Below are 18000 nucleotides of genomic sequence, written 5' to 3'. Positions count from 1 at the left end.
TGAGCACAGGGCCACCATCTCTGCGCGGCAGAGAATCCCCCGGCGCTCCAGCAGCGCACCTCTGCAGTGATGCGCTCCGTCTTATCAAAGAGTGAAGAACTGTTCTGAATCTTAAAATAAACACTTTAGGGGCAAGAAGTGCCAACCTTGAAACTCCAGACTAGGATAAAAGAAAAAATATTTCAGCGTAACCAAGAAGACTAAATAGAGCTCAACAAGCATTAGAAAGTGCAGCGCGGACAAAGCCACTTGCCCAAAGTTGCAGAACTCGGAATAAAAACCTTGATCTTTCACTTAGTGAAAAACTTTTTTAATCATTTACGCAAAGTTCCATTTCCTGCTCGTGAAGTGTCACAGGCGCTCAGACTGGTTTATAACTTGGGGGGCGTGTTAGGGGTGGGGTGGTCCATGAGTCAACCCTTCAGAATGTCTATGTTACAGATGTTACATTTTATGAGCCTGTCACCTTACCATTTTGTCAGCAGAAGGGTCCACAGCTTTCATCAAATTTCCAAAGTGAGTGTGTAACTCCAAAAAGTCTAAGACTTGGCACATCCACTTGGTAGGGAAGACTCTGTCACTTTGCGACTAACAGAGTCACACTGACCAACTGCCCTGATATGAGAATAGAAACAAGACCAGGAATGAAAGAAAAAATAAATCACTTCTCAAAGCAAGTCATGGGAAGCAAAACTGGCCAAAATTTAAGTAGATGAGACAGAAGAGTTGTTAAAAAAAAAAAAAAAAAGAAAGAAATACAATTTCAAAGGCTTCTGAAAAAAAAATAATAATACAATTTCACAGGCCTCTAAGAAGGAAAGAGGAAAAGCCCAGCATTACTTGAATCAGGCCTTGTCTTCGAGAGGGCAGCGGGCTCCCTGAGGATGAGGCCTCATCTGCACAGCTGCCCCACCATGCCCCACCACAGGCCAGCCCTAGGGAAGTGCCCCCACACATGACCTGGGTCAATGGCTGCTGGATGCCAAATAGACATTCCATGTCATTGATTCCTCACAACCTTGGGGCGGACAGATTATAATTTTCAGTTCCACAGATGAGGCTCCAAGAAGTCACATGACTTATCTGAAGTTATAACCAGTAAGGGGCAGAACTGGGATTTAAATCCAGGCCCATGCACTGCTAAGCTAAACCTAGGTCCTTTCTACTACACCACACTTTTATTTAGACATCAGTCTTTCAACCCAAAGTCATCTATCTCGCAATGGAGAACTCCCTGGTGTGGAGCAGGCTTCACAACCCCGTTGACTCCCTTCAGACTCTTTTAACTTTTTATAGTCTCAGGGTCCTCCTAATCTACACAGGGGAAGAAGTGTTGCATGCCAACAACCATTGATTAGTAGTGCCTGTCTCCAGGCTCACAGGGAAGGACTGACGATGCCAGGATTCACTTAGCAATGTCTACCCTGGGTGAGGCAATGAGGAGTGGCAGCCCCTGGGTCATATATTTGCCATCCCAGAACTAGATGACCTGCAGGTTCTTGTCCGACTCTACCACCTCTGATTCTAATTATAAACATTTTTAAGGGGGATGGGTGGAATAAAGGAAAGAACAGACTAACATTTTCCAATACTGGCCATAGCTGCCTTCTGCAAAGCCAAAACTGGCCACACAGCCAAGCCTACATGCTCCATGCACGCAACCCTGCCACATGGGAGGAAGTGGAAAACATCAGATCTGCTGCCTGCACACCCAATAAGACACCCATCCAAGCCAGAGGCAGCAAAAGTGTGAGTTTTGTCTGGCTTGGCCTGGGTTGTAGAACACCTCATCAGTAAGCACACAGGGCGCTCCATCAGGGTTCATGCTCTGGCCTGACCTCTTGCCCATCCTGAGCCTAGGGCAAATAACTCTACCTCGGTAAGCCTCACTCTGAAAAATCTTCTTAAGATTCTCACAATAATTAAACCTAATAGTGCATCAAAGTTCCTAACACAACAAGCCCATCGTAAGTGGGCAAATAAAGAGTCACTGCTACCATCGTCATTGTTGCCGCCGTCACCATTATGTCTTTCAAGGGGACATAGTTTCAGAACAGAGTTCAAGTACAAGAGATTAACTTTTTTCCCTTGGTTAGCATTACGGCACATTTGATTACTATAAACTCTAAAAGAGGCTCTGAAAACAATCTCATCCTCCTGAAGCTCCTAGTGTATCAGCCAGGGCCCTGGGAAGAAACAGATGGCAGACACAAAATGGTGTCATTTGAAGAAATTGTAACAAAAGGACAACATAGCAAGGTGTGGGCAGAGCACAGTGAAAGCACATGAGATGGCTTTTTTCCCTAGGATGACCAACTATCCCAGTTTACCTGGAATTGGGAGGTTTGCTGGAACACAGAACTTAAGTACAAATACCTGGGACAGTCCCAGACAAGCCAGGACAGTTGGTCACCCCATTTCTATCCCATATGTTCCTACCCCTAGGCCTGATGTGACAAGAAGAAAGAGCAGAAGCCTTGATGGCGGTAACAGGACAGGAGCTGTGGCCGAGGGATGCTGCCACCCATGGCAACCCCAAAGGAAGGCCTCCGTCTTCCTCCATGGTTCCCACGGGCCACAGAGAAGGGCAGACAAGAAGGGAGTGTTAACCCCTCTTGGGAGGGCCAGGGGGCTGGACCTCACCTCTTAGAAGGCTCCACAGAGGGCCTGGTGGGGACTCAGAGCTCCCAGACCTCATCCAACAGGAAGGAGATGGCCCTCCACCCCCTTTAGGATGGGAACCCTGGGATGGAACAACCAGACTCAAGCTCCATGAAGCCACCTGTCAATGGGTTTAGTTCGCGAAATTGAGGGCTCCAAGGAAGAAGCCTCTTCCCCTGGCAACAGAATCACCACCGACAGTGTGAGTGAGGCCAAGACGACAGTGAGCTACTCCAAAAGAGGGCCTTCCTGGGCTCTGTCTAAATGGACACTGTCAAGGCAGAAAGGCTGCTGGAGGAGGCCTTGTGTGGTGTCCCCATGAGCATGCTCGGACCAGATGCCACCATTCAGGCCCTGTGCAGGTGTCAGAGGCAATATCACTGAGGAAATAAAAGCAACTTTCAATTCTGTTTTTAAATCCTATTTTCCAAGAACAAAATCTTATTTCCCAAGCACTGCTGCTGAAAGCTGAGGTGAAAACCACCAATAATACCTTAAGCCTCCCAACTGCGGGTTTCTTTCTTATATAAGTCGGGGTCGTGGCAGCCGGGGTTGGGGCCACAGCTAAGGGTCAATTCCAGGTCTCAATGCCCAAGGAGTCTAAGGTCACTCCCTAAGGGTCTCCTGACAGCACAGCTCCAAAGTCACCGGACAGAGCCAGGGTTTCCAAGCAAATTTGAGACTTTCTTGTTCCTTCAAAGACTGCAATGCCTGGGGCCCTGAGATGCTCCTCATAAGCACCCCTAGAGTTGTCCCTCAGTATCCGCAGGGGACTGGTTCCGGAACACCCTGAAGATACCAAAATCCAAGGGTACTCAAGTCCCTTATACTAAATGATGGAATATTTGCATATATAAATATTTACACACATCCTCTAATATATTTTAAATCATCTCAAGATTACTTATAATATCTAATACAGTATAAATGCACTGTCATACTGCATCGTTTGGGGAATAACGACAGGATATGCAGTGCAGACAGCCATCACGGCCATGGTGGGCCTAACTACACTGTACACATCAGCAACAATGTAACATTTTTTCCAAATATTTTCAATCCATGGTTGGGTGAATCCACCAATGCAGAACCCATGAACTCACTGATATGGAGGACAGATATTATTCAGCCAAAGGCTTCTAGTGACATCGGGTATACCTGGAGGGAAAGGACCCTGCCTTCAAGAAGGTCAGCTGAGCAAGGAGTAGGAATGGAGGCAGGCAGAAGCAGCAGCCATGGTAACCTTGGCGGTGAACATTATTGAGTACTGATCCTATGCCTGGCAATCTACTAAGCACTTTCCATGTCTTAGCTCAAGGGTCCCCAAACTTTTTTCACAGGGGGGCCAGTTCACTGTCCCTCAGACCGTTGGAGGGCCACACTATAAAAAAACTATGAACAAATCCCTATGCACACTGCACATATCTTATTTTAAAGTAAAAAAACAAAACAGGAACAAATACAATATTTAAAATAAAGAACAAGTAAATTTAAATCAACAAACTGACCAGTATTTCAATGGGAACTATGCTCCTCTCGCTGACCACCAATGAAAGAGGTGTCCCTTCCGAAGTGCAGTGGGGCCGGATAAATGGCCTCAGGGGGCCACATGCGGCCCGCGGGCCGTAGTCTGGGGACTCCCGTCTTAGCTCCTCCATTCTTAGGACAACCTTGGGAGGTGGCTACTATTATCCCCAGCACGCAGATGAGGAAACTGAGAGCTGGATCAGACCACCTGTTACCTGGCCTAATATGAAGTGTTGGAATCCAAAAACACTAGCCAGCACCCATTAGGGAAGGACTGACCTGGGGAGGCAGGGTCATCAGCACCTAGCTCCACACTCCTCCCTGGGTTTCAAAGGGGGGCCAGGGTGTTTGCTGCTCCCCAATCTGCAGTGCAGACCCCCTTTAAGCAAGACTGCCCTGAATGTTGATCCAGGTGTGTCCCACACAACAGCACCCAGCCAGGGGTCAGCTTCCTGGCTCAGAGAGCACCCTGCTTACCTGAGGCATTAAAAGAGCCTCCAGACCTCTGCTCTTGGCAACACCCTCTGGCCTAAGATCCTCACCCTTTCACCACACCTGCTGGAAGGACCCACACATACTTCAGAAGCTTCATTTTTATATCATTCTTGGTGGTGTGGTTCAACTGATTCAAAAGCAGAAGGCAATGCACACCTCTGGGTAGGGCTTGAGTCAAGCAGTTAAAGGCCTTTTTAGAAGAGCCACGTGGCCAGGTTGCCTACCCGAGCCCACTCCCTTTCTTCACTGTACCCCACTCCCCTCACCCCCAAAATGCTTTAACTCAGGATGAAAGAAGCAGGTTTCAAAGTCATTTCCCTCACATAACTTTCTAATGCTGATTTTTCTCTTTTTCTTTTTGCACTGGCATGATGCAATTCCCCTTTCAACAATCCAGATCTCTGAAGTCCTGAGTCATCAGGCGCAGGCAGGGGCAGCAGGGGGGCCGATTGGAGGGATCAAAAGTGTGAGGAGCTTGCTGATGTCCAGCCAGCCAGCGGGATTTCCTTCCAGGGTCCCTGCTGGCTCTTGGCCCCATGCCAGACCAGACACCGAGATCAGGGCACCTGTAGCCCCCCCATAGTTCCTGGTTACTGGCCACTGTGCCAGTTTCCAAAGAAGCAAGGTGATGCCAGGGCAGGAGGGCAAGCTCCAAGCTCTGCCATGGGCCAGCCCACAGCCCGGGCCACTTTGGGCTTTTCGAACCCTCTGCTCTTGAACCCTGCTCACAGTTCACTTGCAGTTATACTCTGGAGCCAGAAGACTTGGTTGGGTTCAAACCCCAGTAGTGACTTCTTCACTCTGGGCTTCAGTTTGCTCACCTGTAAAATGGGACAATAAAAACAACGCCTCACAGGGGCAGTATGAGGATGAAATGAGTGCATCTACATAAAGTGTTCAGAGTAATAAGCACTGTGTAAGTGTTCGCCATTGTTACCACAGCCTCGCTGGGGATTGGTCCGTGCTGCTCAGGCTCCTATGTCCCAACCCTGGCCAGGAAGTATCATGGCGCTGTGCAGAAGAACTCTGGCTCTGGAGCCGAGATCATCTGGGCTCCAGGTGGCTAGCCTGGAACTCTCAGGGCCTCCGTTTTCCCACCTGTAAACTGGGCCCTCCGGGGCTGCTGTGAAGACTGAATGCACAGATATGCCGGAGGATGCAGCGTAGCTGGAGGGAACTACTGCCCTGTCGTCCTGCAGGCGCCCCCAATCCGCCTGACCCCTCAGGCTGGCCCTGCTTGCACCCCCAAGCCTACGGGACTGCTAGAACAGTTCAAACTCTTTCACTTTTCCTAGCCCCAATGCAAGTCTCAGTCACAGGGTCGTGAAACACAGCCAACAAGAGCAACAAACACACGTCACAAGTCATTGTTCCCCTTTCCAATGGGGCAGCCCTGCCCCCCACCACCCCACAGCTACCGACATAAGGCCCCACTGCAGACACAAAGCAGAGTACCACTACCCCTGCCCTGGGTTTTGGCCCAATAGTGTCATCTTCTCAACAGCCTGAGGGCCACCTTGGCCTTCCCACCAGACCTCCAGCAAAGAAGGTTCCAGAAGGGAAGGGAAGCCCTCTGAGCCAAAGCTCATGGCAGAGGTTTCAGGGCTGGGATGCAGAAAGTATCAAAGGCCTTCGGTGGAAGCCCGTCAGGAGCTCCAGGCCGGGCAGCCAGACCCAGCAGCTCCACGTGCGTGGCAGCGGGCCAGGAACTCCCAGACCTGTGTAGACCTCGAGGCTGGCTGTGTGCACCACGCGCCCAGCGAGGCGTAGGTCCTCTGCATACAACACTCCTTCCTTTGGCCTCAGCAGCCCCGGAGGAGGGAGCGGTGTGATATGTCTGGCACGTGGAGGGGGCTAGACACATGCAAGGATACAAGGGAAGTGGCGGGTGGAAGTCTGAATGTGGCTCTTCCCTTTCCCGTTTCAACAGAAGGGACCTCCCAACTAGACCCCTGCCACAGCCTCATTTGTTCATTCTTTCACAAATTTTTTCCTTCAGCCAAAGAATATCCGCTAACAGGAGCCTCAGTGTCCCCATCTATAAAATGGAGAGAGTAACAACACGTTGGTGGGTTGTTGTAGGAGCCATCAATGTGAGCGCCTAACCCAGCTCCTAGCAAAAAGAATGCTCATGAGTAGCTGCTGCAGTGGTCACTACTGTGACTAACGCCTGGGCCTGGTGACTCAGAGCCCTGCACTGCCGAAGTTTCCATCCAGGGGCATCCCAGGCTTCCAGATGGTGGCCACTCCCCTGCCTCTCTGCATCAGGATCAGGGTCCTCCTAACTCAAACATACTTTGGTGACCCAACACTAATCTAACCTCACCCTGACTCATGGCCCCACTCTAGGAAGTGATCCTAACTCTACCTTTACCTCCTACACTCTCATGGTGCCCAGGTGCCCACCACTCAGGGATACTATCACAGACCACCGGAATGGACCCCCACTGCTCTGGCCTCTCCTCCTCTGCCCATCCCCACCCCTAGCCCTCTTCCCCACTCGGCCCATTTCAACCCCACCTCTGCCCATCCAGATGTGTCTCCCCTATGAAGTCCTTCCTGAAACCACCTGCCCCAACAGCACTTCCTCTCTCCCAACAGTACATTGTACTTCACAGTGTACCCCGATTTAATATGAGCCTTTGGGGAGTAAGGATTGTCTGACTTTGCAGGTGTAGTACCTAGGAGTACTCATTTGCAAATGTAAGGTATCCAGAAGCACCCCTTTTGCAAACGCAGTGCCTGGGGACTCCATCTGCAAACATAGTATCTGGCACTCAATTCACAAACTAGTACCTGGTGCTTACCCTTTACAAACACTTGGCATTCACTTTCCAACACCAGTTCCCTGGACTTTCCTGACAAATTCACAGAGGAATGTCTGCCAAACATTGGCAAACATGAAACTGATAAGCACACTGATTTTCAACTAAGATGTTTTTGCAAGAGGCTGAAATCATTTATGCACACCCAGAAAATGCACATACATCTATGGGCACTCACACTCGCCTGTGGGGCAGACCTGCCTTTGCCTCTGAAATCTACCCACTCCCGGTCCTCCTTGTCTGAGCCTCCTTTGCAGCATCAGTAGAATGGGGATAATAACACCTAGCCCGTAGGATTGTACAGAGAAGCAGATGAGCACTGTGCCTGGCACACAGCAGGCAGACACGCATGTCATCATAATCAGCAGTGCAGGGCTCCGTCCCTTGCAATAGACCTGCTTATTCTATTTTATTCCCCGCCAGAGAGAAGACTGAAAGCTTTCCTGACCTGCCACCAAGCTCAAACCCAGAACCAGAGAGACCATGTTGTCTGAATGTCCTTTCATGTCGTTTCATGTCCGAGGGAAGCAGCTCTGCTGCTGCCACATCGGAGACCTCCAGACCACTGTGGTGACCCCCCTGTCCTGGGTGGGAGTCGTCGTCAGGCCATGGTCTCCTTTATCCTTGACACAGTTCATCCCACCTCACCCTCCCCTGCACGTGGGAAGCTCCATGACTGAGCTGTGGCCAAGGGACCAGCCAGGCCCACAAATGGCTCTGGTGCTTGCTCCCGCTCCCCGACCCCTACTCAATGAGGCCCTGCAGGGGGCAGAAACCCAGACTGGACTGTGACATGAGCAAGAAGTAAACCAGCCAGGTGTGGGGGCTGCTTGTTTCAGCAGTCAGCCTGCCTTGACTACACCCAGCCCCGTGCATACAAACAGAGCCACTGCCTCGCTGAGCCTCACTCCCATGCGTGCCAGCGGTCAGATTCACCTGGGTTGAACAGCGAGCCAAAACCAGAGGCAGCAAGCAGGCTTTCCCAGACCGTGTGCTCCCATCTGCAGCTTTTCTGGGTCTCCCAGAGCTCAGGGCTGGCCCAGGACATCCAGGAAACTACTACCAGCTCCACTGTTATCTCCCCTCTCCTGATGACCCCATCCGAGCCAGCCCAGCCCCAGGGAAACATCAGCTGCCTGCCTCAGTCCTCACGTCACCCACCTGAGGACTGGAGAATCCAGCTCCTCTGCTTCCCACCAAAGTAAATCTCGATCATATCATTTCTGATAGCAGCTTGAAAGCAGGGGAGCCAATGACAAAGGAAGACACTGCAAGGTGCTGGGAGGCAGGAGTCCTGAGTGTGAGTTCCTGCCCAGATGCTGAGTCATTTGTAAGGGTCTCTGGGCAACATACTTCCTCTACCCTGGAGGCAAATTTGATGATTAGTGTGTCCTAGATCCTGGACCCTTGCAACACCGTATGGGCAAAAGGAGTTAGTTTTTTAAGTTTTCTCAGGCTTTGTAATTTCAGAGTCTCTTAAAGCACAGCTCCAACACTATTCTTCACTATTTATTAGGAGGGAACTAGCTTTTACACACACACATGCATGCACGCACTAGAATGAAAGCTCTATGGGACTGGGAGCTGCCTGGACACCCAGCATCTGGCACATTCCAGGTGCTTGTGAATATTTTTTAATAGATGATAACAGCTCCTGGAAAGCAGGATAATGACAACTGTAGAGAATGCACTCAGTGCCAGCCTCTTTACTGGGTGGTTTCTAAGTACAAGCCAGTCTCAGGACCTTTGCACCTGCCATTCCCTCTGCCTAGAATGCTCTGCCTCCAGATGTCACCTCCTCCCCTTCCCTGACTGCCACATGCAAAGCAACAAGACTCCCAGTTCCCAAGCCCCAAACATGCCACACATCTGCCTGCCTTCTTTTCTCCAGGGCCCTGACACCTACAACCAGGCAGATTTCTTATTTACTTGCTTAGTTGTTGACTGTCTGTCACCCACCCCACCAACACAAGGTTGAAGGAATGGGTTTTCTTCAAAGTGTCTGGAACAGTGATATATTTCTGTCAAACGAGTTCTAAATGAACTGCCATACTTTATACCTCACCTAAAACTGAGGTCAGTGCTAAAAGGAAATCCCACAATCTGAATTTTACAGATAAGGACAGAGGTTAGGAGACCTGTCCAAGGTCACCCACCAGTTAGGAAGTTGCAGGGGTGGGATCCCAGCTCGCCTATCTGATCACTCCACGGGGTCAGCTGTTCTCTGGCCACCTCACTGCATAGCCCAGACAAGGCTATAAACCCTCTGTACGTCACAAGCACAAAGAAAGGCAATTAATCATGGGACTATTTCAGCACCTGAAATACTTTCTTTGTAGGGGTCTGCCACAATACACACAAACATACACATGCACATGCATGCACACATGCACACACGCACACATACTTCATCACCCTTTGGTAGGACTCTGCTAATATCAGCAAAGCTTTCTTTCAAACATGCCCAGCCTCCGTCGGGGTGCCCTGCTGAATGCACTGGGTGCCTTGTCACCAGAGCCAAGAGCTGGGAAAAGACATTCTCACTTCCTCCTTTTCTCTAGACCAGGGCCACAGGGGCTGGCTTCCATCCTGGGGAAGCAGGAAGTTTGGAGACAAAAATGATGCTCTCAGGTGGAGCAGGAAACAGCTGTCCTAGGCTCTGCAGACCTTTGTCCTTAGGGCAGAGGTCAGTATGATTGATTGGAAGCCTTGCTCACCTGGATTCAGTTCCTGGTGAGACCAGGTAGCCAGACCTTCCAAGGAGGCTGACTGGTGACATTCGGCCAGACTGAAGCATGACTCCAGGCAGCGTGACCCTAAACACTGCACTCCTGCATAGCAACTCTGGGACTAAATACTTCAACAGCCACCAAAGAAGTAAGCAAAAAACATTCAAATTATCAAAACAGAAACAACACAATTGAATAAAAATGGAAGGTGCCTCTTTAAAACAGCAAAAGACCGGGACTAACCTAAATGTCCAGCAATAAAGAATGGTCTACCTACATTAATCCAGTACCCCTCTATAATGGAACACTATGCAGCAGTTAAAAGGAACAAGGCAGCGGCGTATGCACAAATCTAGAGTAATCTCCAAAACCACGGTCCAATGAGAAATAATGGCTCAGAGCTGTGTGTGAGCACCAGAACGGCCAGCGAGGGCAAACCGGAACGGGTGACGGGCTTGCCTAGGAGAACCTGGGGCAGAGCGGACGTGGAATACGAGAGACCCCTCCTTTTCCTTACTTACCTTGTTGTACTATCTGAGTTTATTTGATGTGTATATCACTGTTTCAATTTAAGAAAAAAAGAAAAAGAGTCATGTGACTTTTTTAAAGAAACTAGACTGTACCCCCTGAGGAATTTTTCTTAAACAGCTTTCAACAACTTCTTGCCTCCATACATACCAGATCTGCTAAACACCCTAACTTTCCCAAACTCACTGCTCATCTCAGAAGACTTTTCTCTGGGGACTGCCCATGTTTACACAGCAATACGTCCTTCCACTTGTGCAGTTTCGCCAAGCTATCTCGGGGTAATTAGGAAAATATGCATTGGAGTTCTGGCCCCCTTGTCATGCCCCTAACTCTGTACCGGCCACCCACTAGGTGCTAATCTGAACCCTCTCCAATCCTTACAGCAACCCTGACAATGAGGTAGGACATCCCACCCTCAGAAGGAGAAACAGCAAGGCCCAGCAGGGGGAAGCACATGCCAAAAGTCACACAGCCAGGGAATCGTACCTTCAGAATCCAGACCCAGTGCCAGTGACAAACCCGGAGTTAGTTCTGCCCCACAGTGGAGGCAGCCTAAACCATCAGGCTGCTTTGCCTAATCTCACTGAATCCTCTAATCAATGGCATAGCTCAGCCATTGCACAGGTTCGTTCTGCCAAAACACCAAGGGGGTACCACCCACACGGACCAAGCTTGGCCGGCCTGGAAAGAGGCTGCCCTGATGTCCTAAGGCTGGCAGCGAGGCCCCCGAGACAGCTTTGGTGACACAGCCACCAGACTCCCCCTAATGTCCAGCAATACAGAATGGTCTACCTACATTAATCCAGTGCCCCTCTACAATGGAACACTATGCAGCAGTTAAAAGGAACAAGGCAGCAGCGTATGCACAAACCTAGATTTGCCGGACACGGTGCCCCAGAAATGCCCTTCCTCCCCCACTGCCAGGTGAGTCTGAGGGCCCTGTGTAGAAGCCACCTGTGGACCATGGAGCCCAAGCCAAAGGCACATATCCACCTTACCCACCCTTGTGGCCAGCTCGGCAGCAAAGCCCAGGCATGAGCAGTGAAACCCCTTCCACCTGGACTGGCACAATCTTGCCCAAACCAGAAAGGGCATCTGAGATTGCACCAGGCGAATGAATGGCCACATCAAACATACTCTCTCCTTTAAATGCACGTATTTCCACAGCCTGGGGAAGGCAGACCATATTTGATATTTATTTACAGAGAATTGAGATTTTTTTTTCCTCCTCTGTCTCTGCTCCTCCTCTCCACCACCTCCGATTGGACAAGTTATCCAGGAAACAAATTTGATATAGTCAAAAATCTTTTTATAACAAATGGCATTGAAAAAAATTTTCTTGGTTTTATTAAGTGCCACAATAAATACCACATAAATCAAAGATGGGAAGTGGTACATGAAACAAAGTGAAAAAAAAATCAACCCACGTGCACACGCACACACATGTGCAGAAGCATTCACGTGGGACTTTTGACTACTCTGGAGGACACAAACTTTAATCCTCAAGTAGAAATCACACCGTTGGGATGAATTTTCCGCTCAGCACTTGACACCTAGATGCTTAGTAAGCATAAGTGCTAGTTCAGAAGAAGGCTGCTCTCTCCAAAAAATACCTGATTAAAGAAACCCAATGAGAATTAAGGTGACTTCTCTGTTCCTCTCCATGGCGAGGCCAGAAACATTTCAATCAGAGCAGAAAACTGGTGAAAATTTAAAAAGAAGTCAATGGTGAATTAAGGCTTGAGAATAAAGAACACTATTGTCACCTGTGCTCCGATCCCTGTTAGGTCAATGAATACAAGACTTGTCGGATTGGACACACCATGCGATGCCGTGTGATGCGTGCACAAAACTAAGCGAAATAAAATGTAAGCGGCTTATTTGTACTTCTTCGGCGCAGAGGGAACAAAGCACACACAGACAAAAGCCCTTGTCCGGTGGACAAATATGTCTAGCAGGTGATCAAATTCAACCCAGACACAGAACAGCAAAATGGATTCCAGCCTCACCGGACCTGGCTGCTTATGCAGGACGCCTGGCCGTCAACTACGATTGCCACCACAAAGGCCCAGGGAGGCCCAGGGCCTGGGAAGTCTGGATGCAAAAGGGAATAAGGTGCCAGGCCCAGGCCACAGCCAGGGCAGGCGGGCCCTTCCCCCCCAAGGTGTGGTCATATGTACCCCAGGGAAGGGACAACACCTCCCAACCTCCCCTCACACGTCAGCCAGGTCCCTGTTGCCTTTGTGCTTCCTTCTTTGTTTATGAGCTTTCCGGATCCAAAGTCTCAAGCACAGAGTGCATCAGGCCCGGCGCTGTCACAGGCCACGTTAGGCACACTGTTGGCTCTGCAAGGATTTAATCAGTAACTGGCCCAGGAGACAGGCACAGGGCAAGCTCCAACCTGACCCCACAGAAGGCAAAGTTTACAGCCAGGCCAGGGGGTGAGGCTGCCAGTTCCTGGAGCCCCAGGCTGAGACCATCTCCCCAGCACGGACTCAGGAGAGGTCCACCTGAGGGACATAGCCAGCAGGAACTGCCACCAGGTAGACCTATGCTTCCACCCCTGCCCAAGATGGCTGTGGTCCTGGAAACCTGGTCTTTATCTCTGACAATAATCCAGTTAATTGGATCAGTATAGACAGACTCCAAAGACAGTTTGGGCAAAAGAGTGTATTTCTATTTGGTTTGTGTATTCATTTGAATCCAGATCAATCACTCTGACTCTTGTTCCAGAAGTCCAAACAATTAACCAGATAATTACCAAATGGTTTTACGCTGGGCTGTATAGATGACTTTATATATAGATGGTACATATTTCATGAAAGGATATGAAATATACTTGTTATATCAGCAGCCTGTGGCTAGGCCACGGGACTCTGCAAAGCAACAGGGCTGCACAGGACTTGCTGTTGTAGTAAACTGCACTCAAACTCACCTTTGTTTCATTTGGGCTACTATTTCTCAGTAGAGTGCTTGGGCCACACTATAAAATGCAGACAGATTACATAATGCCCAGGCCTCAGAAAAACCCCTCAGGGCTGCTTTGCTTCCTATGGCCTGGACACCAACCAGGTGTCTCATGATGAGGCAAGGTCCCCAGGAATAGTCCCAACCCCACCTCTGTCCTGGCTGGAGGCAACTGCCCTGATCCAACCTGCCCCCCTCCATGCTCACCCTATTGGAGCCATGTACACCATTGGAGCCCACCATGGGGGCGATTTAAGGACACCCCTGCCCTGCCTGGGGGGTTTAATGATGACAGGCAGAAGGAGAATTATGCCAGCTCATTGGACACTAGCTCAGAGTTCCTCCTTCCACATTTCCCAACACCAGATCCAGGTTCTGCTGAGACAAATCTTGTTCCATGGATAGCCCTCAGTTCCCAGTCGTGAAAATCACAGCTCCTCTCCAGGAAGGCCCAAGCTACAGCAGTGCCACCCACCTTGGCTGGTGACGGTGGGGCCAGGACCTCTGGCTGCTTAAGAAACCAGCACCAGGCTTCAGCTTTTCCTCCCTCCCTCTCTTTCTCTCTCTCTCTCTCTCATATACCTCTTGAGCAATCAGAGGTAAGTCAGGGGCCTTGAGCCACCTCCAGACCATGGCCAACAGCAGCAGAAGACACTCCCAGGGGAGTGCAGGAGAGCTCAGCCTGTCCTTCCCACAGTCACTGTGCCTCTCAACCATTTTCTCCCCCCTTCCTTCATTTTGAGGGCTGGTAGAAAAAAATAAAGCCCCCCTGAGTAAGGGGACAATTCTGAAGCCAGGTCCCAGGCAGGGAACTACTGAGGACACTAATCTGAAATGCTGCGTGAGGGCAAATTTCCTGAGGCTCTATCGCCATCACATGAAAAGCCAAAGGCTAAGGCCTGTGGCTTGCGAAGGGTTTAAGAATCTGCACTAGCCTGAAAATGGGCCTGGGCCGCTTCTCGACAACTAGTGATCCTCCCTGAGAAAGCAGCCTTTGCAGACATTGCACCAACGTGCCCACAGGAAAGAAAAAATAGGTGTTCTCAGCACATCGGTCCCAAAATTCAGAATAAAAGTCCTCGTGTGCTTCAATGCTCTCAGGAGGGGGGCGGCTGTTTCATGGAGTAGGGTTTCTTCTGCTAACTTTTCCCCATCCCCATTCCTTGGAGCATGTGTCACGGCCTGTGACACACTGCCAAGGGAACATGGATGCCGGGGAAATGTCTACACACGCTACACGTTTGTGACATGCCATGTAAGCGACACCCTGTTTCCTGGCTGGGTTTTCTTGGCACAGGTGTAGGCAGGCGGTGGATTCTGTCCTCCCCCCCAACCCCCCACTGTGCTTAGTAAACAGGCTCACAGTGGCCTCAGGGGGAAATGTGCATTCTGGGGAAGACCTGTCACCACTCCATAGAGGAAGGAACCCCCTAAGCAAGGCTCAGGCCCAAGCAGATATGGTGCTTTAAACTGTCCTTGTTTCAAAACACAAAGCATCCTGTTCAAGCTCCTGCCTGCCACCCCCGCCCTGCGACCCACCACAGCTGTCTCTCTCCACCTTGCAGATTTGATTTCAGAAACAGATCAATGACTTCTCTTCCTCTCACCCAGCTGACCCAGTCCCAGCCATATATTTAAAAACAATTAACAGTGACAAAATAAAATCCCCAGCAACACACGTCTACACACACTTCACGGACAATGCAAGACCACAGGCACACAGGCCAGCTTCCACACTAGAGGCTGACCCTGAGCCCTGGGTGGGGAGGAGATAGCTCAGGACCCCTGCCCCCTCGCTCTGCACTTCCAACCTCCCAATGTGCCAAAGAGAGTTTTCAGAAAGGGAAGCACCCAGTTTTGCCCACCAGCCTGGGCAGGAAAAAAGAATAAAAACCGGGTACAGCAAAAAATAATAAATTGGTTTCTGGAAATTCTTTAGGTTTTGGGGTTTTGAGGTTGTTAGGGGTTTGAGAGGTTTTGTGTTTTAGTTTTTGGTGGTTTTGTTTTTCTGTCCACCGTAGGCTTTCAGAAATGGAACTCTCACCACCATCAGGGCCCAGCCCTGGGTCTATCCCACCGTCCCATCCGTAAGAAACCTAAGAGCTGGGCCCAAGAGGTCTCCAAATGCTCAGCCTGAGGTGGGCCAGATCCTCTCCAGAGAATTCTAAGGGTGCCCCCGAGCCGCCGGCTGAGCAGAGCTCCGGATTCTACAATCCAGCCCCGAGCCCGGGCCAGGAGCGGGGTGCCCGGCTCTCCCCGCCCCCGGCGCCCCCCGCGCGCAGCAGGCCCGGGCTCCAGGTGCAGCGGTGGGAGGGGGCGCCTCCCGGCCCCGAGGGGAGGCGCGCGGCCGCGCGGAGCGACTCACCGTGGCGGACGCCAGGCTGTTGTCGGCCAGCGTTAGGTGGTGCGGCTCCCAGCGCCTCAGGAATTTCGAGGTGAGGATCTTGCTGAGAAAGGTCCGCGGGTGCCGGATGACACAGACCTGGATGTCGCCCTCCTGCAGCAGTTTGTACCTCATCCCGTTGCACAGCAGAAGAGCCCGGCGGCAAGGCACGGCGCCCATCTTCGTGCCCTCGGGGGCCGGCACGTCGCCCCCCAGCAGCGGCTTGGTCTCCTCGATCTGCCGGGGGTCGCCGCCGCCGCCCGAGCTGCTGGTCAGATCCATGGCCGGCCGGGCCGGGGAGGGGGCCGGGGGCGGGGGAAGGGGCTGTCCCGGCTGCGGGGCGGCGGGGCCCCCGTTCGGCGGCCCGCACCCCCCCACCGCTCAGGAAGGTGGGGGGGTGTGGGGCTGGGGGCGCCCGCAGGGGAGGGGCCCGGGGCGGGCGGGCGGCTGGCGCGGCCGGCGCTCGCTCTTTCCTGCGGGGCTCGGCTTCTTCCTAGCTTGTCGGGTGCATGCTCGCGGCGGCCGGACCGGCTTTTTGGGCGGGAGGGCGAGGACGCGGGCAGCGCCGGGGGCCGGCGGCAGCGGCGAGCGGGGGCCGCGCGGCGGGCGTGTCTCGGCCCCGCCACCCGCTCGTGTGTACAGTACGTGTGTCTGGGCGGCCGTCCGCGGGCAAGTGTGCGGCGGGGGCCGCGGGGGCCGGCTCAGTTGAGAGATTGCAGAAGCTGCTGGGCGCCCGCGCGATTGGTCCCCGCGGGGTCATGTGCCCGCCCCTCTGACGTCAATGGCGGCAACGGCGGCGGCCGCCGCGGCTTCGGCCTCTGGCCGGCGGAGTCGGCCGCCGGGCGGGGACGTGAGGGGCGGAGGCGCGGCCCGACCGGAGGGGGCGGCCCCTGGGGAGGGGGCTGCGGCGCGCGAGCCCCGCCAGGCCCCCGCCAGGCCCCGCCCGGAATGTGAGGGTGGGCTGCGGCCGCGGGGGCGGGGCGCGTGACGTCACGCCCAGCCGCGCCCCCGCCGGTGCCCAGACGGGTGCGGAGCGGCGAGACCCGTGGGGGACCAGCGTGATCCTTGCACCCCACGCTCCCCACCCTGTCGGCGCGGATCAGAAACTTCAGCGCCCTGAAGCATGTCAACGCGGACGGCAGAGGTGCGGCCAGGTGCAAACCAGAGGGACCGGGGCTGGGCTGGGCTGGGCTGGGCTGGAGGGGTGAGGGCTGAACTGCCTGACCTCTGACACCCCTCCACAGCTCAGGCTGCCCATCTGGTTGGCCAGATGGGACCGTAAGACAGGAATGGTTCCTCGAACTGAAAACGTGCCCTCAATTATCCGGATAATGAGCCCACACTGTCCTATCTCAGCCTACCAAATGTGCCAACCTCTGGCCTTTTGCAGATGTCTACCGCCTTGGCGTTTGGAGTCCTGAGCCGCCCGCGAGGAGGGGACAGGCTCCCCAGTCCCTGTTGTTTTTTTGCCCCTGGAGTCTGACCCCTTCTAGGAATCTAGGCAACAAAGCCTCCCCCCAAAGCTGCTGGACTGCCCACTCCTCTTCCTGCACTCCCGTGGGTCCAGCTTCTTTACCTCTCCCCTCAGACCAGAACCTGGCCATGCATCTCTGCATCCTCAGGCCCAGCACCAGGTGCAGGAGAGAATCCTACCGGTAGCACTTTCGTGGGGTGAACCCCAGTGTCGTTCAGTAACAAGAACTAAAACAAAAGCACTCCTTTTCGGCCATCAGGACACACCTGACACCCACCATCCAGCAAATGTTCTGATCCTCCATCAGACTTGCTCACGTCCAAACACTTCTGCAGTTAATACTGGGAAAAAGCCCAGTTTTTACCTTTTTGTTAAGTGAAGGAGCCTTATAGTGAACACATGCGTGTGTGA

General features: G+C 52.3%; 1 protein-coding gene across 1 annotated transcript in view; it reads right to left on the bottom strand.

The window, feature by feature from the left end:
* Positions 1–16814, bottom strand: part of CMIP (c-Maf inducing protein) — a 254893-nt gene extending 238079 nt beyond the window's left edge. Inside the window, exon 1 of the mRNA XM_066350272.1 lies at positions 16098–16814. Coding sequence (XP_066206369.1) covers positions 16098–16397 — 300 coding nt within the window. The 5' untranslated portion in view covers positions 16398–16814. The remainder of the gene's footprint in view (positions 1–16097) is intronic.
* Between the last annotated feature and the right edge of the window lie 1186 nt (positions 16815–18000).

Source organism: Saccopteryx leptura, chromosome 9 (assembly GCF_036850995.1).
Source record: "Saccopteryx leptura isolate mSacLep1 chromosome 9, mSacLep1_pri_phased_curated, whole genome shotgun sequence".
NCBI classification, from domain to species: domain Eukaryota; kingdom Metazoa; phylum Chordata; class Mammalia; order Chiroptera; family Emballonuridae; genus Saccopteryx; species Saccopteryx leptura.
Note: the sequence above shows the minus strand (reverse complement) of the source record. Positions and strands in the feature narration are given on the sequence as shown.